Source organism: Triturus cristatus, chromosome 4_2, assembly GCF_964204655.1.
Source record: "Triturus cristatus chromosome 4_2, aTriCri1.1, whole genome shotgun sequence".
Classification (NCBI taxonomy): Eukaryota; Metazoa; Chordata; class Amphibia; order Caudata; family Salamandridae; genus Triturus; species Triturus cristatus.
In genome coordinates this window covers 420,204,389-420,230,095 of record NC_140586.1, presented here as the reverse complement: position 1 = coordinate 420,230,095, position 25,707 = coordinate 420,204,389, and the positions used below count along the sequence as shown (strand labels likewise).

The 25,707-nt window shown below is 43.9% G+C and overlaps 1 protein-coding gene across 2 annotated transcripts in view; it reads right to left on the bottom strand.

Moving 5' to 3' along the window:
* The window catches only part of CDC14A (cell division cycle 14A), a 515,591-nt gene that overhangs the window by 96,777 nt on the left and 393,107 nt on the right, over positions 1-25,707 (bottom strand). For both annotated transcript variants that reach the window (XM_085601899.1, XM_085601900.1), the window contains 2 exons: positions 16,263-16,350; positions 13,054-13,284 (listed from right to left, as the gene is read on the bottom strand). In XM_085601899.1, the coding sequence (XP_085458025.1) occupies positions 13,054-13,284; positions 16,263-16,350 (319 nt within the window). The remainder of the gene's footprint in view (positions 1-13,053; positions 13,285-16,262; positions 16,351-25,707) is intronic.

Sequence of the window (25,707 nt, the reverse complement as noted above, 5' to 3'; positions counted from 1 at the left end):
TGTATATTTCCCAGCACTGAGGAAGTCACAGAACTATTTCCAAATGTGACGAAATACGTGTCGGGTGGTTTTGTTTTGGTCCAATGAAATAATGAATTAAAGACGAAGCAACATCATCTTCTTTTGATTGTGTACAAATTGTGCAGAGACTTTACATACTGTTGATTTACTCTGATGTGTGCCTCGATGTGGATGTACATGTTGTAATTTCACCTTTGTCTGCACCAAGACATGCAGCCTGCACTGGCAGCCTTGCATGTGCTTGGTGAGGAGTGCCTTAGGGTTGCGTAATTCATGCTGCTGCCCTCATACCCCTCTTCAGTACCTCATGCCCTAGGTACCAGGGGTACCATTTACTAGGGACTTAGAGGGTGCTAAAGGTTTTGCCAATTGGGGGAAATAAATGCACAGTTTTGGGAAATAGTTTGGCACTGGGGGATCTTGTTAGCAGCAACCCAGTTCACTTCCCGTCAAAATCAGATCAGAGACCAGGCAAAAAGTGTGTGTGTGTTGGGGGGAGACAATGTCAAAAAGGGTTACTTTCCAACAATGGGTTTAAATAACTAATCCCAAATAAACGTATTTCTAAACTCGATAATTGTTTGTGTTAAGGGACATCATTTCCAGCATTAAACTCGTCTAGTTTGGAACTACAACAATCTGCACTTTCTCCCATAACTAGAGGAGAGAAGGATGGATAGAAGGTGAAAGGAATAAGGATGTCCTAAAGTAGAAAAGTTAACTGTAGGAAAATGACCCTCTTTGAAGGGTCACCCCAAACTAGTTGCTTTCCTCCACCTCTTTCTGTACTCATGTCTGCTGGCATTAGGACTCTGCACATTTTACCACTGCTAACCAGTGCTAAAGTACTTTTTGTCTCTCTGCTTAACATGTTAACATTGGCCCATACCTAATTTGCATTTTTAATGTACTTATAAATCCCTAGTAAGGTGCACTACATGTGCCCAGGACCTGTTAATGAAATGCTACTAGTGGGCTTGCAGCACTGATAACTGTGCCACTCACATAAGTAGCTCCTTAACCATGTCTCAGGTCTGCCATCGCAGGGCATGTGTGTGCAGTTTCTGCCACTTCGACTTGGCATTTAAAACTAATTGCCAAGCCTTAAACGCCCCTTTTATTAAATAAACGTCACCCCTAAGGATGGCGCTTGGCAACCCAAAGGGCAGGATGCTATGTAAGTAAAAGTTAGGGCATGTACTTTTATGTTTTACCTGTCCTGGTAGTGATAAACAGCTAAATTGTTTTTCATTCATGTGATGCCTATTCCTCTGATAGGCTAGCATTGGAATTCCTTAAAATACCTTTAAGCTGCAATTACTGATCAGAAAGGAGTAGCTTTTTCATGTTTTATATCTTTGGAATTGTAATGATAAATCCTCTGGTAAAGTCTGATTTAACATTACTATTTTAGAAATGCCAATTTTAGAAAGTGGACATTTCTCTGCTCTTACTGCTATGTGTGTCTTACAGCCTTGTCTCTAATACAAGTCTGGCCTAGGTGACAGTTCCCCATTGTGTATTCCTTCTACATAGTCTAAAACACAGGAAGAGCTGTGTGTGATTGGGAACCAATCTGCATTCTGATGGGTCTTCCTGGGCGGATGGGATGAAGGGGCTCACACTTACACTTCAAAGGGTAGTGGCCTGATACCACACAAAGGAAGGGATTACCTCCCCCCCACATCCCCCACACGTGTAGTCTAGAGCCTGGGCTGGGTTGAAAGGTATACTGGTGCACTTCAAAACCACTCTTTGAAGTTTCCCCCACCTCTAAGGCACATTTGGGTAGAAGTACAGGGTCTCTGACCCCATCAAATCAGAAACGCCTGGATCTTGCACTGAAACTGTCAGAAGAACTGCAGTGCTACCCAAAAGACTCATCTGGACTGCTTTTCTGTGTGTTGCTGCTGGCAAGTCAGAGAAGTGAGTCCAGTGCTTCACCTCATCCCCGTACAGTCGGAGAAGAAGGTGTGGGGCTCCACCTCACAACTCATCCCTGCATTGTCCGGAGCGTGCCTGTTGCCACTGGCAAGTTGGAGAAGTGAGCGCAGTGCTTTATCTCCTCCCAGCACAGTTATGAGCAGGCCAGCCCGCCTTTCTGGCCGCCCCGAAGGTACTGAAGGGAAGCGCTGAGCCTCGAACAACATTTGTTCTATTTCTCTGCAAGTTTAAAGGATTAGAGTAATGGCTCTAAGAAGCTTACTGGTGCCAGGTACTGACTTTTGACCCTTGCCATTACATAGGCATAACTCGTAATATTCTGATTGGATTTCTGTCATCTTGGTTTTATCCTGCACAGTTAAAAAATCTTTATTTTTCCTACATGGTGTAGAGTCTCATTTTGTGGTGTATTTACTATGCGGTTGTATGAGATATAGCACAAATACTTTACATATTGCCTTCTGAGTTAAGCCTGCCTGCTCAGTGCCAACCTACCGGGGGGAAGGAGCACAGGATAAGCTAGTATTGTGTTTAGACTTACCTTGAATAGGATCGTGGTCCCTATTTAGACATAGTGCATACCTGTGCTGACTGGAGACACTGTTTCTAATAGTAACATACATTTAAGGCTATAATAATTTGGTCAGTTCACTCACCACTTCTGAAGGGAGGAGGAGAGGTGAGCACAGAGACTGATGTGGAGGAATGAGGCCTGATGAATGAAGCCTGATGGATGAAGTGTGGAGAGTGCAGAATAAAGAGCGAGGGATGACGAGTGAGTAGTGATGAGGTAGGAGTGGTGAGACACCTGAATCATGACGATACCAAAGGGGATGATGGACGGAGTGTTTGAGCAAATCAAACACTCACCCCCAGTCAAATGATCTGGGTTTAATCCATCATCATTCTTTAGCTCACGCCACCACCCCAGTTCAGACATGGCCATATGCAAATCAGTCTGACCCTGTGCCTCATGGGAACAGTCCAGCCCGAACTGCCAAGCCATGTCTTCCCTCGACCGGAAACAAGCATGAGGCACAGGGTCAAGACTGATTTGCATATGGCTGGGTTCAAACTGGAATGGCATGGTGAGCAAAAAAATGATGTACTTCGGCCCAGATCTCTGTACTGGGGTGAACGTATGACATTGTTCTGCATTCTGTCCATCAAATGTTGTTTTTGCATTTGTTACCCCGAGTGGGACGGTTATGCCTAGACGTAGGTCCTGTGCTCTCCATGCCACTGGAATCAAGCTATCTTGGCTGAAGACCCCGAAACTGGTCCTAGGATGCTTGTTTCCAGTCCAGGGAGGACCTTGCTTGGCAGTTCGGGCTGGACTGTTCCCATGAGGCACAGGGTCAAAAAAAACGATGGCTTTAGGCCCAGATCTCTGTACTGGGGTGAATGTATGACATTGTTCTGCATTCTGTCCATCAACTGTTTTTGCACCTGAATCATGAGGCATTAGACATGAGTGATAATCAAAGTGTGAGAAGTGAAGTAGCAGAGAGCAAGTGAGGGATAAAGAGAAAGGTTGGTGAAGTAGAGAACGACTGAGTAGTGGACGAGGGATCAAGGCTAAAGCATGAGGAACCAAGCAATGAGGAATGAAAGATGAGAAATGAAGTTTGAGGAAACAATAGATGAAAAATGAATACTGAGGAATGATGATTGAACAGTGATGGATGAATGAGTTGTGAGAATGGAGGACTCGTATCCTCAGAAGTGAGGGATGAGGACTGAGGAATCATGGGTGAGAGAAGAGGGGCGAGGACGGGACGTGAATTGTAAGAATGTACATAATAAGGGCATGTGCCAAAACCGCAATGACTGCAAGCATTGGTTGATAGTACACACCTGTCCCTGACCCTCACGTTCTCAGGACTATTTAAAATCGATGACATCTCAGTTCCTTGCAAAACAAGTGTGTGTAGTCTTATTTGATGAAGTTTGCAAAATACTAAGCTACAGTTAAAGCATGTGGCAAGATGGGTATTGATGAAATGAAAATGTTTTGCTACCCTGCTTGTGTTTGCTCTTATTTTAAGTTAGCATTCGTGGCACCATTTTATGTTCAGCCGCCAATTTTAATCAGGTCATGAGCTGCGTATTCCCTTCTCAAGAAGCAGGCTGTGGAAAGTTCCATTTCGTCAAGGTTAGGCCTTGCTCTACTAATGAATACACTGTTCTTATTAACGCATTCCTTTGCCATAGATAGAGGCTTTCACCCACTGGTCTAGCTATAGTCACGAACAGGTGACCTTGGTACAGAGATAACGTGTGCCCGGCATCAGGGTCGAAACTCATCCTACTGTACTTCTTTGTTTTAGCTGCACCTGCTAGTAGAATTCCATTATGGGCATGATGTATCTCTAGGTTTGCTGAAGTCAGTCCCTCTGTTAGACTGGACTCCGCTCGAGTGTACCCGAATAAAATGTACTTGGTTTGTATTCTCTGTCTGATCGACTCTTCATTTGTATGGTAGGCTGAGAGGTGGTCGTGAGTGACCCGGGTGGCCCTAATTAAGTCAATTCCTTCAGTATCCTCTTGTGGTCCTAGAATTTGTAATTATTCATAATAGAGGTAGATGGCTAGATCGAAAGCTGTCCCGTATATAACCTCTAAATGTAAGAAATACATAAAAATATCAATGTTTTCACAAAAGTAATTGGTACATAAGAAAGTACTTTGTTTAATTGCTGGACGTTTAATGTGATGTGAAAACACCGCAGAATGTCAGGGGATGTTAAAGTTTCACATGTGATTCTCCATATGAAGGACGGTATAATGTTTAAACTAAAAAAAAGTCTACAATGTTCCTAAACCAAATTAAAAAGTCAGTCTTTCACCTTTCTCTAAAATGTGCTTTCTCAAACACCTCCTACTCCAAAGCGGCAAGAGATTAAACAATTCATTTGCCCCGACATATTGCGTCCTGTATATAGACACCACTGCGCCTCCTGATCCTCTGGTACCTTTCCCATGCACATCATCACTGGTAGAATTAACATGCACCACAGGCTGCAAGGTATAATGAGGCAGAGAACCAGGTATACCAGTTTCATGTGGGAAGATACTACCAAAAACACATCCCATCATATGGCCCCATTACCTAGTTCTCTTGTTGAGTGACCAGATCCTGTTTGGAAGTGGCTATAAGAGATGTGGCAAACTCCAGGAGATTGTCAAAAGGCATCCTTCGTATTTCAACTCTACAGTGTCCTGTGCGGGAGAGAAGTAGCATGCTCTTGGGTGCAGTCACAGAGGCTGCAGATTTCAGGGGCTCGCCCTTCGACTACAGCATCACCAGTTTTAATGACATTCTGAGAGGATCTGCACATTTGGTGGCAATTTCAGAGAGCAAAGCTGCTCGTATCTTTTGATAGATGCAAAATAAATTTTAATTTGGGTTAGAAGCTTGTGAAGTGTGAATAATAGTTCCCATGCTGGTTCAATGTAACACTCCAACATTCCAGGGTTTGACACTGGATCAGCTAATAATAATGCCAAGATGATGCAATGCATGTGCTTATTATGCATTGGCTGCAGACCACTTTAGATGGTCAGACCTTTTGTTTCCAGTATCCACTGACATGTGGCTCAGACTCTTACTCATGATTTGATGGCTTTGTTGTCTATCTCAGTTGTCTCCTTATCATTGGAGGACTTTTCTCCCCATTTTTGCCGACGAGCATTTCAGTCTTTCAATGTCTGCATTGGTTAACTTGTATCCTTCTACTGTCAACATTGCTACTTTTTCCATTTACTTTAAGCACTCCATTAGATTGCATATGTATTCTTGCACTCGTTCCCTTGTGCTGCTTCTCCCTTCACTTTGTGTTGCTTCCCTCACTCCTCCCGAGCTCATTCATTTCTTTGCCTGCCCCATCCTATGTTTAAAAAAAAAAAATATTCCTCCAAGTCCCCACTCCTACGCTACCCATCTCCGCATGTTGCACTTTGCCATGCAACTCTCTCATTTGATATTTACTCTAACTTTTTGGCGCCCATGCGCTATTGGGAAGTAACCATCTTTAACCATTTGGAGATAGTCACCTATGAGTGTGCACATGTGGCTTGCAACTAGAAATAGGTTACATGATTATAACAAATCCATTGAAAGATGGACAAGGTTAGGCTATTAGGATTTGCATGGTGCTGCTAATCTCCTGTGGCACTTGAGCAGGCGTGTAGGCGTAGGACTAGGGTGTAGGGTTTCCACCCCACAGAGTTAGTCGAAGAGCCAGGTCTTCAGCTTCTTGCTGAATTTTAAAAAAAGCAAGGAGGAGACCCTCACGTGTTGAGGGGTGTTGTTCCAGGTCTTGGGTGCAATGTATGAGAATGCTCAACCTCCTGCTCTGCTTTTGTGGGTGTTGAGCGCAGTTGTCTGGTGGGTTGGTGAAAGTGAAGATGGTTGCTCAAGTATGTTAGTCCAATGTTGTACAGTGCCTTCTATGCGTGCATGAGGAGTTTGAATTGGTTGTGCTTATGGATGGAGAGCCAGTGGAGCTCCTAGAGGTGTGGGGAGATGTAGGTGCATCATGGTAAGTCCAGGATGAGTCTTGCTGCAACATTATGGATGGTTTCGAGTCAGTGTAGAAGATGGTTGAAAATCTTGATGTAGAGTGTGTTGCCGTAGTCTAATCTGCTAGTGATGAGGGCTTGTGTGATGGTGCATCTGGTAGTTAGGGGTAGCCATTTGAAAATCTTGCAGAGCATGTGGAAGCAGAAGGAGCCGACCACACTTGCCTGTGCTGTCATGCTGAGCTTGTTGTCCAGGATGATTCCCAGGTTTCTGACATAGTCAGTAGGTGTGGATCTAAGCTCTACTGGCCACCAGGTGGCGTCCCATGGAGAGTTCTTGCACCCAAAGATCAGCACTTCTGTCTTGTCTGAGTTAAGTTTCAGGCAGTTAGATCTCATCCAGTCTGCTACGTTGATCAGGCAGTTGTAGAGATTGGCTTTGGTGGTGGTGGACTTGTCAGTCAGAGAAACTGCAGATGTATGCGTTTCCATATCTGGACTGAATTTATTAAAATACTACAAATGCATTCAAGGATAACCGCCATGGAAGTGCTAACCTTCATCCTGAAATATTGTGAGGAAAGTTAAAAATTCCCCAGGAACTTCAGGAATTTTAAAAAAGTGTTTAGGAGTTGTCATTTTGCACTACATGGAAGTGCTGCCATGAGGGCTCCAAAGCATCCAAATAGAAGTACCTGGATGTGTTTACATCCACGGTTATCATATGAATGGTATTTGTAAGCCTTTTGTCTTTGCAGTGCTAGAAACTATTCCACAAGTTAATAAGGACTGAGTAACTACTACCTCTAAGAAACATCAAACTTAGCATGTTGGGGGTTAAATTCTGAAAATATTTTCTATCTTATAAATAATCCTCAGCTGAAAGAAAAAATAGCAATGTATGTTGTTGCAGAAGGCGGTGCCCGACTAGTATTCAAGCTGCCTTTGCACTGCAACAATGGTGTTTCCATCATGCCTGATGGAAGATTCCGAAATGAGGGTACAAGACTAGATGAGTATGTACAAATTATCAAACTTAAGCAATAAAGTGTGGGGATGTAGTGTTGCAGGGATTCTGCTTATGCGCAGAACTATGCGCAGGAACCCAGGCCCTCAGTGAATTGTGGTGTACCAAAAACTCACCTCAGAACCCAGAACCCCTTATCCGGCCAGCATCAGTGTCACATTCGTTATCCGAGGTTTAGCTCGGCGGTCCCAATGTATAGACAACCCAGAACAAGCGACTTAGTATATTTCTCAGGAATGGTGGGAATCAGAAACACCTTTTCGTAATTATTCTCGTACAAGTCCACAACAGAATAAACAGAGACACGGTAAAAGTTTAAAGAGTTTATTTTATAAACCTTGAGTCCTAAGATGCAGCAGTTTGGCTAACATTAGCAGACAGACTATTAAAATCAAAACCATCAGCATAGTTACAATACCATAGAAAATGAAAGGAGTAATCATACTAAAATGACAGTGGCTCTAGGCCACCTTCCTTTCTCGAACACACTAATAGTATTATTAGACTAATAAAAGGTCTCTAGGCTTGAATGGGGAACCCCATACCGTAAAGATCAGCTCAGAGAGTTCACATCACAGGATCAGCTATGCTCTGCTCCTAGGAACGCTCTTCTTCCGAATGTCATGAAAACATGTAACACTGCAATATTAAAAGCACTCGACTTTCAGGTATTTGCAGCTGCGTGCGTGTTATGGCTAAACTAGTGGGCCGATCAACCTGAACTCAACAACATGCACCGTCTGGCGACCCAGACTGTTTCTTTTACACTGTGTACAGAACAAGGTCGCTGCTCACTGTTTGGGATGTTAACAACAGACAGTTCTCATGTGAAGCAAAGTCGAGTAAGCATTTCTCAATTGAATAACATGTGACTACAGTGTTGTGTACAAAAGCGGCAAGATGGCATTCTTACATCTAACGCGGTTGTGCTAACTTAGCATTGTACATATGTAGATAACAATCTTCACTTCAGTAGAAGTTGTTAAAAACAATTTCTCAAAATGTGTTGGAAAAACCTTTCTGACTTCCCAAATGGGCTTTGTAATCCATTACGAATAACAATGAGGGAGAGGGAAAGGGGCACCCCCTCTGAATTGTGAGTCATAATGGTGTGCATCAATGGTTTGCGATGGCAAACCTTCATCAGCTAATGACACCGCGAAAGAGGTGGTAACTGATTCGGAAAGGGAAAGTTTCCCCTTAAGACAGTTTCTTCTTTGCGAAATGTGTCGGAAGCCTCAGTGGGAGTAGGTAGCAGCCCCCGGGACCTACTGCCTGCTGCACACCGATGTTTTCCACAATTACAAACTTTTTTTAAGGAGCTCCTTTAAGAAAAACGGGCTGTATTTTCAAAAGAGAAAAAAGTTTCCAGTTTCAGAATACAAATACCGGGATGGTGGTGGTCAACTGTTCCTTGCAGGCCACCATCCCTGTGCTTGTAGCAAACAGTGACCTGCCGAATTGATATTCATTAGACAAGTCATTCTGCGACTACGCATTTGCAATTTTGTAATCTGATTTATTAGAACATGGGTCTAATAATAAAAACGTCAATGCACAATTTGCGACCACTTGTTTGAACCCGTCCATTAGTACATCAGACTCTTTTTCACCAGAATTCAGTATTAACGGACTGGAAGTCCATTCTACGTTTAAGACGAAATTTCTATAAATTGAATGAGCATCATATCCTTGTTGGCGAAAGAGCAGTGGGTAACATGTTCAGGCATTGATCATCCAAAGTCGAACATTTGTAGGGACTCGTATGACCAGAAAGAACTAAGACGATAAATGAATGTAACTGAGCTGTGATCTTCTAAAGTGTGTTATTCTTCATTCTACCACACGATGGTGCCATTTCAATTTCTTAGAAATATTTTTTAGCTTCTCCGCATGACATTCATGGAGATGGCATTCGTCTCAACAGGTCACCTCCGAACGCTAATCACCAACCGTCCTGTCCTCGCCGCACACTCAAGCCTATCTCCGAGTCCAAGCCGGTGCCCTCTGGCCACAGATTCCTTAGGAGGGACGAGAAAGTCGGTTACAACGGTACTGCATGATGTGCACTGAACGCTCTGGTTGGCTGGGTCGCATACAGGAATGTCCGAGTGCGCAACTCTGGCTATCCAAAGAAAGTTTTGCATTGAGAGAGAATTTACGCTGACTGACTCAAATTGGGCTTTATTTGGCAGAGATTTTCCATGTTCACTGGTAAATGAAACAAAGTACAGCAAGCAAACATTTTAATCTGCAGCCACCTGGCATCCCTACGGGAAACACGGAAGCCAGAGTTGTATAGGGACAAAAGTCCGACATCTTTAAATCCAATCGACTATTTCGGCCACTAGGGCCATCAACGTACAGTTCACAGTAAAACAAGTATAATACATTTTGTAGTTAAAAAATTATAAATTTCTCAAATTCATATATTAAACAAATCATCCAGTGGACATACACAAGTTAAAAATCTCACAAATAATAATAATAAAAAAAAAAGCTTATGATACAATCATCAGCCGATTAAAAAGATAAAAGATAGAAGCAGCCGACTAGGGGAAAGCAGCACTCTAGGATTAATACATAGCTAAAAATGTGGGACTATGTCACTAAACCCAGAGCATGCATTTAAATCCCGTTGGTGACCAATTCAGTTGCAGGAAAAAGCCGCGGCGAGTCTCTAACAACATAAACAAATTATTACGAATCTAATGCTGACATCCTAGATATTAACTGCTAATATTACAATTCCATGGAGTCAATGCAAATCTCATTTAAAACCAATTGATTTACAAAACCAGGCTGAGACTTCTAAAATTGCATCTATAAACTTCAAGTGGATATGGTGGTGCGCAGATCTGGAGGATCAGCCTCCCAAACCTCCGTATAGGGACACAAATCCCCAAACTATTTTAACACAAAAGGATCAACACTCACTGTACACTCCTTACAAACGTTATTGTACATTTCATATAATCTGGGTTACACAATGCACAGACTTCATTCCAGTTTGCATCTATAAAAACGTGAACATTTTTATAGATACAGTGCTTTAAATGAGCCGGTACAGAGTACCGGCACTTCTCATTTTTATCACTGAGTACCGGCACTTCTCTACTGCTGAGAGTACCAGTACTCACGAAAGGGTTTGCTGCTAGTGGTGGTAGCTTGACTGAATAGCAGCCAAAGCACTTCTGTAGTGCCGAGTCCCCGCTGAACTATTCAGCTTGGACTCATTTGCATGATAATCTGGGTGTTCACCATAACGCTGTGTTGCAAGGAATTGAGGCAGCCCAGTGACAGCGCAATGAAGAGAGCCGTGGTAGGTAAGGAGGCTAAAACGGCTACAATCCCACCCGATTCTTGTGTTAGTGTCAGCTTATGTTTGTCTGTTTACTTGCTTGCCTGTACACGTTTTGTGTGAGAGAAAAGCGAGAGAAATATTACAACACAAGGAAATGTTTTAATATCACTGAGTTTTGTTTTCGTTTTGTATAACGAATTAACCTGCTTTGGTTAAAGAAACTCATTTCTCATGTTTTTTGGTATGTGCTGCAACTAGTATAGAAGTCAATCAGCATCAGCATGTCTTGCCTTTAGCCCCGCCCACTCGCCAAATTTAAATGAGTGCCCACACTATTTTTTACCCATTTAAAGCACTGTACAAACTGGAATGGAGTCTGTGCATTGTGTAACCCAGATTATATGAAATGTCCAATCATTTTTGTAAGGAGTGTACAGCAGTGCTTAATTTGAGCCGGTGGTTTCAGGTGCTCAGCACTAGCACTTTATTGGCGGCACAGGCACTTAGGACAGCTGCTCATTCAAAGACGAGCAGAAAAACAGTTGTTTATTTATTTAATATATGTTTAAAAAAACGAATGCCTGCCACACAACCCATTCTTAAAGCTTTGGAGGCCTTGAACAGTCTGAATCGTCACACTTGTAGCAGTGTGATGCTCTTAGTTGTGTAATTTCTGTCATTGGCAGCGCTGGCAGTGGCAATGTGTGGTGCAAATTGCAGTGGCCTCATCATGAGTGCACCGGCATGTTTTTATTTTTACAAATTAAGTACTGGTGTACAGTGATTGCTGATCAAGTGTGTTAAAACCCATTTAAAATCATTCCTTTAGGGTGCAGCCTACTAGACATCACAGTGGGCTGGTTTGCTAAAGACGTCTTCAGAAAGCTAACCTAGGAATGCTTTCCGCCAGTTTACGATTGGCTTTGTGGTCTGTAACTCACATTTCCTTGCTTTCTATTTACTGGCTTTATTTGCTTTAGGTTGTCCAGCTTTAAATAGTCTCTCCAGTTGCCCAAACCTTCTTTACTTTATTCTTCCATGAACTCACTTTTTGAGAAAAAAGCCCTTTAAATCTTGTTCTCATCTTTTCACATTTGCTGTGCATTCAAAGACAGAGGCCAAATGTCAATCTTTCTCTTAAGACCAAGATTATGTTTACTTTTCTTTTTCGAACTTAAAAGTGAGAGAAGGTATGTGATAATCCTGCAGAGTATCCATGTAAGAGGAGAGGGAGTAGGATGTGTGTTTTATTCTAGCACACACCAAAAAATTAACTATGCTAAGGTTTCAGAATATTTCAGTTAGAACAAATGAAGCACATTTGAGTAATTCTAAAGTGTGGTGGAAACAAATATTTGAATACAATCAAAACACATCAATACACTAGGTGATGACATTTGCACACATTGTAGTTTGTGTGCAGTAAAACTGTATTTCGGTGCAAATGCAATGGTCATTTCAATTGTATATGTGTGGTCTAATCGCAGTGTGCTACCACCCAACGCACACTCCACGCCATTCTGCGACACTCCACTCTACACCCCTCCACTCTAAGACACTTTACAACATTCCATGGCACTCCAATCTACACCACTCACTTCATGAAACATGACACTCCACTCTATGCCCCTCCACACACCCCACTCCACTACAATCCAATCTAACCCAATCCACGCAATCTAACCCCATCAACCCAGCCCTGCTCCAATCTACCCCACCCCGCTCCACTCTACCCCGCTCCAATCCACCCACCCCACTCCAATCCACTCCATGCAACCCCACTGAAATCTACCCCAATCCTCCCCACTCCAGTGTACCCAAATCCAATCTACCTCACTCCAATCTACCCCACTCCAGTCCAATCCATTCCAATCTACCCCAGTCCAATTTAGCCCATTCCAGTACAGTTTCCTGGACTCCACTGCAATCTATCCCACTCCAAACAACAACAATCTACTCCAATCTGCCCCACTCCACCCTCATCTACCCCACTACACCACACGCTGAACCACCCAACACACGCCAAACCCTGTACCAATCTTTGCCAATCTACCCCATTGTACTCTACCCTACTCCACACCACTAAGTGTTAGCCATGCTGAACAGCCACCAGACAGGTGCAAATAATGGCTAAAACACATTACCAAAGCCAATAGCTCTCGCATAGGCAAGACCTATTGGCTTTACCAATGCTTGTTCATAGGCTACACATACCTTCAAAGGATACACATACCTTTACAATGCACCGCAACGGCACCCACAGCATTTTCACATATATTCAGGAACCTTCGCATGATGAGGTCACTAGGCGTGCTTCCATCGATAAAGAACAACTCATGGTGGTCAAAGCCCGCATCTGTGAAGCGTTTCGCATCGTAGATTTTCTTATTCAGTCTTATGATTGTAGTGACATTGTGCTTTCTGAAATAGGAGAAATAAGCCTCGGGTGCATGGAGGGGGTAACCTGTTTTAAAGAAAATGAACAGGTCAAAACAGATTGAAACATGCGGGACGTAAAGATCATATGGTGCATTACCACAGCAATACAATAATTGTACAGCTACATTAGAAAGACAACCATCTAAACAACAAAATGCACTGAGACCCAAGCTGATTTATCTTTAGTCTTGTATTGTGCTTGTAGTGAAATAGCTTTCAAATGCATGTGGGTTCGAGTGGAGAACTCAACTACATCGTGGCATTCTCACTAGCATAGGGGCCCGCAACCCGTACCTACAGCAACTGAGTGTTTGTTGTGGCCCCAATGAAGACTGCCCGGTGGGACAAGAGTTCAGTGAGGCTCTACACATCTCCTACAGCTATTACCAGGTAGGAACTAGTGTTGTGCAGGAAGCCACAGGTGCTTCATGCTACCAGCATGCTGAAAACCGTAAAACTGAGCGTCTGTCTCTTACACTTCATCATCAAACACACTGCCATGCGCTGCGTCGCATAACACAATAACTGCACCTGAGTGGTCATCACACACAACATGGAAATACTTTCTACAAAGGATCAAAAAAAATATATCATCCTTCCAGCCACACAACCCACATGGTGTTATGTGCTACCCGTGTAGGTAAGTGCTTCAGGGCCCCAAATAACTGCTGCAATTCATTATAGTACAATTTGATATGGACACCAAGTGGAGCCACAGAAGACCAAGCTCTGTCGATCATACTCTTCTTTCAAAGGAGGGCAGATTGGGTATCCTTGCATTTGTGGTGCAGAATGCTACCTAGCAAGTGTCAGCGCGCTCCCCACAGAACAGACGCATCCTTGTATACATGCAAGTTCAGCAGATTGTCTTTACTCGTCAAGCTCCAATCACCCATTCAAAAGAAAGTCTAAAAATCTGCAATCTCAGTAGAGACAAAAATGCAAGCCAAACCTTGAGCGATGCAAGTCTCCTCCGTGAATTCTAAAAAAGAGGTCTCCAGCCGCGTAAGGCAAATGGAAGAAACGGTGCCTGTAGCAAAGTCATCCTGTTGCTAGGATGTGGATTTATACAAGAGTTATTCTATGGTGACTGCTCTGAGCCGTACTTTCTGGCCACAATAAATGAGGAGTGGGTTATGCAAATTCTGATATTGGCATGCCTAGATTTAGAGGCAGGTCCTTTCCATGATCAACCTGATATTTGGCCATTTCTAAGGAAAGACCGAAGCTTAAGTTCTTTCCGTACGTCAGTGTACATAACATTAGTAAGACAGTAGGTACAGTTAAAGCAGCCTTTCAGGATCAAGCTGTTTTCATCCATCACTATCCGTGGCAACTGCACGATTGGTAAGCTTCTTTTCCTTTGAGTTTCATAATATAAATTATTAAAGCAATATTACATAAAATAGAAACATACGGTATTAATAAATGATTTCAGATTTCTTGATTGATTGTATTCCTCTTGTATTTTTGTGTTTTGTTTCTCCTGAAAACTCAATAAAAATTCTTATAAAAAAAAAAAATGATTTCAGTTTCAGTACTAACAGAAAGGCATAGATTTTTTAAGAACAAGGGGAAAAATAAATAAGAGGAAAGAAATTATTAAAAGAAGAAGAGGAAATAAAACAAAGTAGAAGGACTGAATAAATCTATTGATACCTATGATTTTTAAAGAGCAGTCCAGTTGGTTAAAAATGTAGTACGAGGGAACCATAATAAATCGATAATAATTTTAGTATCGGTATCTAAAGGGGAAGCGGTTTCTATTTTAAGATTATCACATACGATTTAACTACGATTTGCCAGCTTATACATGACAAACTGGCCTCAGAATGGCAGTGCCCAGGTCGGAAATGCCAGAAGCATCTTAGGACAAAATAACTCCACTCAGCCTGCTCGGGGCGGCTCCTCTGCTAAGGTTGATAAGCGTTGCCCCACTGCTCTCGGAGCAGGGAAAAGGAAAAACAAAAGGATATCATTTTTTTTTGTAGCTACAGGGCTGGGTTAGGGCGGGGCTTGAGTCACAGGGTGAGGGGTGGTTTGTGCACAATACGTGAGCATAATTGTTTGGCCGGCTGTCTTGGGCCCTCCAAACAGTCATGCACACTTTGCACGTTCTCCCCCGGGCTGTAATACACAACCTGGGTGGAGAACATGCCCGACTCCCAGTCCCCATCTGAGCGCCGAACCATGGTGCTCAGACCAATCACAACGCTGCATTGCAGCATTGTGATTGGCTTAGGGACGCCTGTGTTCTTCCTGCTTCTCCGACGCATAAGGAAACGAAGCAACGACGGAGGAAGGACAGCATCCATGAGGAGGTAAATTTTTAAACAAATATTTTGTCATCCCTCGCCACTCCGGCTCCCTGCCAGCTGCCACTGCAGTCTGCACTTCCCAGAATTAGCGTGAGAGCCGTGTTTCTTATACAGTGTGCGACAATCCGTGGAACAGTCTTGCTGCATTATACTCAAAGCTCACTTATGTAGGACGCTTACTAATGAAAATCTGGAACAGCTGGCATTTCATTAAGAATGCGAGTGAATGCTTTGATGATCTACTCCCCCCCCCCCCCCCCCCCCAACTGGTGAAAACGGACTACATTGATTTAACAGCATTACTCAGACCTACACTGAAACGTGCCTATTAACCACACTTTTTTCTTCAACTCTTGAAGTTATCTGCATTCACTGGAGCTCAGCATATCCATATCCTACATTATACATTACCCACAGTATGCACGTAAAATAAATCCATAATTCATAGAGGAATTTCTGCCTTTTAAGTAAAGAAATGTAGAATTCCATGTTCTGAAACTACAGCGGTGCCTCAAGGAGGACATTCTACCCACCTCATTGGAGTTAACGGCCCCTTCAAACACTACAGAACAGCAACACAGTCTGAAGAAGTGTTACCGCTGGGTGAAAATCACCTGGCATATAAAACGGTTATAAAACACACAATGAGACCACACTAAAAATCCCAAAATGTCAAACACCTTACCATTTTCGACTTTGCTTTTTGGATGAGGTCCACTGAATGCTAAAAATTTCCCTGGAACAATCCAGTTGAAGTCGCCATTTTCTACACGCTAGAGGGAAAACCGAAAGAAAAGAATTAAGCAAGAATCTGCCAGCAGCCTGCAGAGAACGATGGTCTCCTAAAAGACCAATGGGCTGTACTTATTTCCTGCTCTCAAGTCACGCTGAAATATCCCATTACAGGTAAACGTAACCCCATTTACTGTCCACGCCCTTTTTGAGATATAGATCAGTGCACTATTATATATCTGAAGCCCCTTATTGCCCAATTTATTTTAAGAATCCAGAACTTTATCGGACCATATTCCCTATTGTCACCGGTCCTCTGTGCATATAATGTATCCACCTTCCTCCCTTCTGATGTATACTTTGCAAACTTTACCATACTGTCAAGCTTCTGCTGTAAATCTAAGCAACAAAGGTGCAAATGTAAAAGGGGATGGCTCGGGTTTGGGGAATCAAATGTCATGGACGCGAATCACCACAGCTTATATGGTGGTAAAAGTAGCAGTCTGCACAGGAAGTAGGCGGCCTTTCAGCAACAACCACAAACTCTGTAATAAGACATACAACAATGAAGAGCGCATAGAAGCATTGCTGAATGAGCAGAAGGGGAGACTGGAGTAAATGAGAAACTGGGTCAGAAAACTTTAAGAAGATACTGAAGGAGGGAGAAATCCATTGCTCATGAACTTCTGACATGCCACATATTTAATTGAATTTATGTACGAGGCAAAGTTTTGGAACGGTTAAATACCAGGGCTCTTTTTCATTAATGAAATACACAGAGGACAAAGTAATGGCTAAAGTTGCAAATGAGTTTGAGTGTTTAAGGTTTTGAAGATTCAGCACTTCTAATTTTAAGAGGTGGAAAAAAAATGGAAATCCATCTCCGGTGGTTCTAAGCCGGACTGTGGAAGCGCGGCCCTTTCATGCTATTTATGGTTTGTGTATGGGATCCAAAGCCGGGCACAGGACTTACAGGAGCTGAAACAGTCCTGAGTGTGCATTAGGCACACCGCAACCTTCAAATAAAGCAGCTGCCCTACACCGTCTGTGGGAAGACGGTCAGAAGTTAAGATATTTTAATTATTGAATCTTATTTCTATCATTTCCTTCTGATGCAGGTGCTAACGGACTCACACTGATCCTCGCAGTCGCTCTCTCCTTGATGCCATGAGAGACTCAAAGAAATCCTTGCTGAGTTCAAGGTTCTGGAGCACGGTCCAACTATGGCAATGAACTAAGGGCTCTGAAATCCCAAGATTATAGTTGTCCTTGCTGTAGTGCTTGTCCATGGCTGCAGGTTAGATTTCACCAATAGAATATCAACACTCAAATGTGTCTCACAAGATCTACAATGCTGAAAACGGGCTACAAAAGACATTTTTATATGGATTCCTTAATAAAGAATCAGTGTTGAGAATTATTCATATTTCTGTTCACAAAGCGTAACCGCAAATGAGAGCCCAATATACAACCTTTTCCTCACCACAGGGAGAAAGAAGAACAAATTATCTTCTTCATACATGGAAATATGACCACACTGAGTGAGTCGGAGCCCCACGGACGCAGTTCAGAAAAAGAAGACAAACACCCAAAACATAGAATTTGCCACTTAGATACCCCAAAAGGGGGCATACGCAAATCTAGCAGCGAACAGCAACTCGGGAGCAGATACAAAATTTGCTTAAAGTTTGACAACGCACTGTTCTCAAAGACATGGTTCCTCCAATGAAAAGAGGAGTGACCTGGTAAATAATGGGATTGATGGAGGTTTAATCTGCAATGCACTCAACAGGGAAATCTCAGGCACAGCTTTCAATACTCCTCTAACAAGCCGATGATGTCAACAGCCCGAACACCCATGAAAAAAGCATGAGTATATTACGCTGCTAAAGATGTGAAGGTGGATGGTTCCCATGCCCTTTGACACTGCAGATGGAACGGTCATGGCACAACGCCTCGTCAGTTAGGAAGGAGATCGAAAGGGAAGAGTGCAGTACATTTCCAAACCTGGGGATCAATGGAGTCTCCAGCGTCACAGGGGCAGGTGGGCAAGTCATATTGGCCAGGCTAAGACTGAAGCACTGATTATTGAACATTGGTCTCGTGAATCTGCCAAAGGACCACATGTTCACAGCTGCAGCCTTTAATGGAAGGGGGTGGAGAATCCAGGGGTCCTTCTGGTACTCTGAGCTTTGGTGTAGCCAGCAGTACTATCTTATTGTACCTGTTGCAGCAAGGGTCTTTTCACTTGCAACTCCTACTGACGTCAGCATTTCCATTTCTGCTGTAATTGGGGAGCACTTTAGCTGGGTTATGAATGCCTGGTGTTCCAAGGAGTTGCCAGGGATGCAGGCCAGTGCATATACCAAGCAGCAAATGTGTCGAAAAGCGCTTCAGGATATATTGTGCAGATTTCCCTCACACTGTGGATGATTGTATTGAGGTGTATGGGTCTCCTTAGGCCAAAGATGTGGGTGTCTATGTTGTGCACATGCAACGGGGAAAAAACCAATCCTGCCAATACAAAACACCATGAACGTTAGTAAACCTGTACAACAAACACTAGCAACAATGAAATAATCCCAAACACCTCTTAATGACTAATCTTAGAAGAAGACAGTCTTTATTTAGTGCAAGTGAACTACTAAGTACATACATATAATGAAACAAAAGATTAACACTAGCTTGGGCATGGATCAGTTGTCCTTGAAGGTTTCTCCATGGACACTGATGTGCATTCTACCCTTCACAGATCATCTCTACGCTGAACGTGGACATAAAGGGCATCAGTGTGAAATCTATGGACGCTTGAGCCGTGACCTCCAGGAATGACCTCCGGATGCTGTGGAATCAGAGTTTTATGCACTGGGTATCACTAGGGAGGTGTGTTTGATGCATAGTCCAAATGACCTTGGGGAACCTCACCCATGTGGATGGGCATGAGGAAATAAGATCGCCTTTTCCTTCTCGGATAGGAAGATTCGAGGGGGGGGGGGGTCAGAAGGGAGGGGGTTGAGAGTAGTTTTAATTGTCCATATGATTGCAACAATAGGCCTCAGCTGAGATGTTAGCAAGTGCAGAACCCACAGAATACAATGGGGAACCAGTGGTATCTTGGTTCCCATCACTGTGTGGTGTATGAAGTGTAGATATACCACGCGAGAGATCCATCCTCCCGTTGGCTCTCAATGTGACCTCTGCAACTGGTAAAACAACCACATTCTGCTGACGAAGGAGCATCAATGGGTCTTCACTTCTGGGGCAGAGCCACAGGGAATGAAACACTTGGCAGTAGGGTCCTCAAACCCTCCTCTTCCCAGACTGGGGACAAAATACTGAGAGAGTAGAGTAAGCATCTCCAGCCCAACCAGCCTCACTGAAGCCAAGGGTGATGACAGTCTAGTCTTTTGAGAGAGATGCAACTGACAGTAGCCAAAATGTAATGGCCCCTAAGATCGCCAAGAGAACAGACGCATTTACTCCTGGACATGCGATCACAACGAGAGCAGTCTGGAGCTTGGCCTTCTTTGCTCAGGGAATACCACAACGGAACAAGTTGAGACATCAGAACCTAATGCATACACTTCCACTTGTGAGCTGTACCAAAGTTTATAGCCGAATGCCCTAGATTTAGCCACAAGGTGGCAGAAAAACACAGGCACGTCTGAATACTAAGGCCCTATTCTTATCAGAACGAGTGGAACACAGGACTGGCAAGAATTCCCAGACCGTTACCTAGGTTTTAGGCAGGGTCCTTGTAACTATGCGGCAAGAGGGACAAATTATTCAGCAAGGTTGACTAAACTATGTATACACACCAAAAGGAGTAGAGAGTGAAGATCATGGTGTAGTAGTTCGGTGGTGGCAATAGGGTAAGGAGAGACCAACACAACATAAAAGACAGAAAACAATACTTTCAATCGTGACTGGGAACGCCGGAAGTGAAACTGCTGTGTTGTGTGAAACTAGCTTGGAGGTATCTCTATACTTCCACTTTATTTCTAAATTCTCTGGACAGGATTAAAACGTGCCGGTTGGTGGTGATAGGGAGATATAATGTGCTCCTTACACCCCTCCTTACTGCCCAGTAGTCGACATGTTTCGTCCATGTGCCTGTGCCCAGTACTTGGGGTCACGCCGGCCTTCTTCAGGACTCTACCGGTCCCAGTGTATTATGTACTGCTCCAACCTCCGTTCGTGGGTGTCAAAAACCCTAACGCTTCCGTTGAGGAACTTCCTCTAGAAAATTTGTGGATTTACTGCAAGGAATCAGAACAGGAGACATAAGAGAAAAGGGGGATTAAGGCGAAATAATTCCCTCAATACTCAGTTATAGGAGTATACATCCATGCGCGCACACTCACACGCATGCTCTATACAATTACCAGTACCACCACTGTACAGTGTGTATCACCCTAAGAACAGGAAATACATTCCTCATGGTCAGGTAATTCTTTCTTAGATGAACCAATCAGAAATACTACCCATTTTGGTAAGTGTAGCTTCAGCGCCACTAGCGTACTTTAAAATCATAACCCTTCACGTGCTCTAGAAGGGGGCTCGGATTGTTCTTCCTTACGAGTTTACCCCTAAATCATGTTAAAACTGGCAGTCCGCAAGGAGACCCCCACTTGTCACACTCTGCGGGAGGCAAAATCATAGGGAGGAAAGACATCGTAGTTGTTATTATTCTCAGAGTCACAATTACATGGTGCAGGTGTTCACGGTGTGAATGATAAACACCTCCAATGTTACCTTCTAGTTCCCTCAGACCTGTATCAGGGTTGTAAAGCACACGCGCAGCGGTATAAAATCCACTGTGGGAGCTCTCGTATAGGGTAAAAAATGAGAGCTACCCAGTTGCATAACAGCGTTATAAGGCCCGTTGCACTAGCCCAGCGTCCTTAACAGAATATAAACAAAATAGTGCCACTTTTAAGTTCACCCGATCTCACCATGTGCCCCCGTAATTGACGTGCTCATTTTGAAAAACGGCGATATATCGCCCGATATTCGTGCCCCCTCTGCGCAACCCTCTCTCTGGTTTCAAGTGGCATCAAAAGAGTAGCGGCTGAGAGGTCCTTACGACGGGGCCCCATAACCCCCACTGTTAAAAAGTAACCCATTACGAGAACCTAAGCAGAGTTAGAACTATGTGCCCCCTTCTCTCTCTCTCCCCTTCTCCTTACTACTCCAAGGGTGGTGGTACTCCTCATTGGTGCTCGCCTACTCCTGCAGTGCAGGTATGCGGCCTGGGTTTCGTCTCTACAAACCAGTTGGAGCACTTTCTATTATGTCAGGAACTGGCCACATTCTTCGGAAGTGTGAGATTGAAGGTGTTTTTCGAGGACGCCAAAGAAAGAAACACTACTGGAGGAGACACCTCCTTTCACCCCAAGTCAACATTCAACCCCCAAATAACTATGTTACCACAGGTGACGTGGGTACAATGAACAAGCGGTCATATATAACCTGGAAAATCTAAAGAGACAGAACGGATGTTCTTTTGCCAATATGAGCAACATAGAGAAAGAAGCACTGAAGGAATTAAAGGAGAACCCCTCCATTATCATAAAGTGGAGAAGTGTGGCTCAATGATTAGAGCGGCAGACCCTGATGCAGAGGTCTAGCCTGGGACCAGGGTTCAATTCCCCGCCTTGGCGGGTCTTGGGCTCAAAAATTCCACGGACCTGATAATTCTCGCCTCGGTGCCATTCCAATCATGGAGTCCCACTCTGCAACTCTGGGCAATAGCTTGCTTAATCTCCACAACAGCCCCCACAACGCTAAGGATGCCTGGCCTCCACCTTGGGGGTGCCCAGGAGTGGACACCTCACAGGGAAAGCCAGGATGGGTTCCACAGCGGTATTCGTACAAGCGCCTTGAGACCCTTGCGGGTGAGTAGTGCGCTATACAAGTATCAATTTACAATTTACAAAGCCGGCTGACAAAGGAGGAGCAATTGTTGTTTTGGTTATAACGACCTATTACAACGAATGTCAATGCCTCCTATCGGATAGGAGGAACTACCAAGTGCTAGGAAGGGACCCCACAGCATAGCTAGCCAAGGACATTGCCACTCTGGTGGAGGAGGGAGTGGCTAAAGTTTGGATTTCAAAACATGAGGCAGATTATCTCATCAAAAACCAACCGAAGATGCCGTATTTTTACATACTGCCTAAAATTCATAAACCTACCAGACCCCCACCAGGCCGACCCATTGTCTGCGTACCTAGAAGACACCTTAGATATCCTCAACTGCATTGAGGAGATGGTTTTCAATACCAACAGTAAATTCCCGATAGGCTTCGACATCGAGGCTCTATATACCAACATTCCCTTGAGGGTACTGGAGGATATCCTGTTTGAAGAAGAGTGGAGATTTCAAACACCACAAACCTTTCTTTTGAACTTGGCTGAGCTAGCCTTGACTAAGAACTTTTTTTAATACGAGGGGACCCTTTACCTGCAGACCCATGGGACCTTGATGGGCAGCACTTTTGCCCCGAGCCTGGCGGGTCTGTATTTAGGTGCCTTCAAGAAGACTGAAATCCATGAAACACGGTGCCCTTAGTCGGAGAATAGAAGACTGGCGGCGTTATATAGACGTCCTGGTGATTTAGAAGGGTGACGTAGAATCAGTCAGTCAATTCCTGGACTGGTTAAACCAGAGAAAGCCGCTGCTTCCCTTCACGTCCACTGTAACCAAGACAGGACTCCCCTTCCTGGATTTAATGATTGAACCTAAAGAAGGTAAACGCCACACCAGGGTTTATCACAAGCCTACGGACAAAAACGTCCCGTTAGCCTACGACAGCTTCCACCCCAAATCCCTTAGGGAGAATCTGCAGGTTGGTCAATTCTTTCGATTGAGACGGTATTGTACGGAGAGACCAAATTTTAAAGAGGAAGCAACACTCCTCTCCAGAAAACTCATTCAGAGGGGATATTTTGAACGCACCATCACAAAAGCCTGAAAAAGAGCAACCAATGCCAATAGGGCCAACCTTTTGGAGAAAAGAGAAAGATCAGTAACAGACAAACAAGTGTGTGTCACTACTTTTAATACGGCTTCTCACCAAATTAAACAGGTGATACTAAGGCATTGGAGTATACTGAACTCAAATGGGGTGAACATAGAAAAAACACTGTTCTCCTTCAAAAGGAGTGCCAAACTTAAAGATCTGCTAGTGCACACGAGACAAGTCGCACCACAGCAAAGAAGAACAGTAACACCAGGTCTATTACCGCAGGTACAAGGTCACTCACGTTGTGGATCTTGCAACGTATGTCATCTGACTAATAACATGAAAACCATCGATATTGGACTCACTTACCCATGGGAACAGAGATCACAGACCAACTGTAACTCCGATTTTGTGATCTATCTTATCACTTGTCCTTGCCACATGCAGTCTGTGGGCATGACAACCCGCAAGGTGAAGACACGCATCATGGAGCATAGGAGTACGATAAGATGCTTGAGGTCCAATACGAAACTCACGGCCCACTACCTAGAAATTCGCCACACTCCAGATGACCTGATTTGGACTGTAATCGAAAAAACCACTATGAACCCTTCCATTGGGATAGGACAAGGGCCCTCCTCCTGAGGGAGCAAAAGTGGGTGTATTGTCTCAAGAGTCACTCTGTTGGCCTTAATGATGAGATACCGTGGCAATCCCTGAACAGATAGAGATCACTCTGTTGACCAATTAACTCAGGAGTCTGGGGTTGCCAACTACCCTTCAAAACAACTACATCCACATTATTAGTTGGGAAGGGGTGTTGGTAGGGCGACAGTACCGTATACGGTAAAGTATGGTTCCATCTATTGAGGGGATCTGTAGAATTAAGGCATGAACACCGCCAGTAAGGTACCAAGACGAATTTCCCCATTGGTATATGCCCCACACACCTCGAGATGGAGAGACCTGAGTAATGGACCGGAGGTTTTTTTATGAAGAGCTGACATTCATTTGAATAATATCCAGGAAGAGGCCCTTCCCATCATCAGATACCAATTTGTTCCCTGTTTTCTTTGCTTTTCAGCGAGGAACGCAACTATGATTTCGAACATAAAAGGGGTAAACCTATGCGAAATTTATTGGAGCAGCAGGACTCTTTGTCCCTAACAAACAAGATATGTGAGAGCTAGAACCTATGTTTAGAGAGAGCGCTCTCAACATAACACTGCGGCCAAGTTTCCATGTCAATGGGCCGCTCTGCATCACAGGAGCCGGCCCGTGGTTACTATCGTGTTGCGAAGATGCCCTTGGAAGACCATCAAGCCACCCACGTGACCGTAACTGTTCCGAGACATTGGGAACGGTCTCGCGGCTCCCCCACATACCTACACGGCAGGAGCAGAGGAGCACCGATAAGGAGGAGTACCACCTTTTGAGTAGTAAGGAGAAGGGGGAGAGAGAGAGAAGAGGGCACATAGTTCTAACTCTGCTTAGGTTCTCATAACGGGTTACTTTTTAACAGTGGAGGTTATGGGGCCCTGCCGTAAAGACCTCTCAGCCACTAATCTTTTGATGCCACTTGAAACCAGACAGAGGGGTGCGCAGAGGGGGAATGAATATCGGGTGGTATATCCCCATTTTTCCAAATGACGTCAATTACGGGGGCACATGGTGAGATTGGGTGAACTTAAAAGTGGCACTATGTTGTTTAAGGACGCGACGGTAGTGCAACGGGCCTTATAACGCTGTTATGCAACTGGTTAGCTCATCTTTTACCCTATACGAGAGCTCCCACAGTGGATTTTACACTGCTGGGCATTTGCTTTACAACCCTGATACGGGTCTGAGAGAACTAGAAGGTAACATTGGACCACATATAAGAGGTGTTTATCATTCACACCGTGAACACCTGCACCATGTAATTGTGACTCTGAGGATAACGACTATGATGTCTTTCCTCCCTATGATTTTGTCTCCTAAAGAGTGTGACAACTGGGGGTCTCTCCTTGCAGACTGCCAGTTTTAACATGATTTAGGGGTAAACTCTGTAAATAAGAACAATCCGAGCCCCCTTCTAGAGTATGTGATGGGTTACATGATTTTAAAGTACGCTAGTGGCGCTGAAGGATACACCTACCAAAATGGGTAGTATTTCTGATTGGTTAATCTAAGAAAGAATTACCTGACCATCAGGAATCAATTTCCTGTTCTTAGGGTGATGCACCCTGTACAGTGGTGGTACTGGTAATTGTATAGAGCATGCCTGTAAGTGTGCGCGCATGGATGTATACTCACATAACTGAGAGTAATGATGGAATTATTTTGTCTAATTCCCCTTTCTCTTATGTCTCCTGTCCCCCCGATTCCTTGCAGTAAATCCACACATTTTCTAGAGGAAGTTCCTCAACGTAAGGATTAGGGTTTTTGACA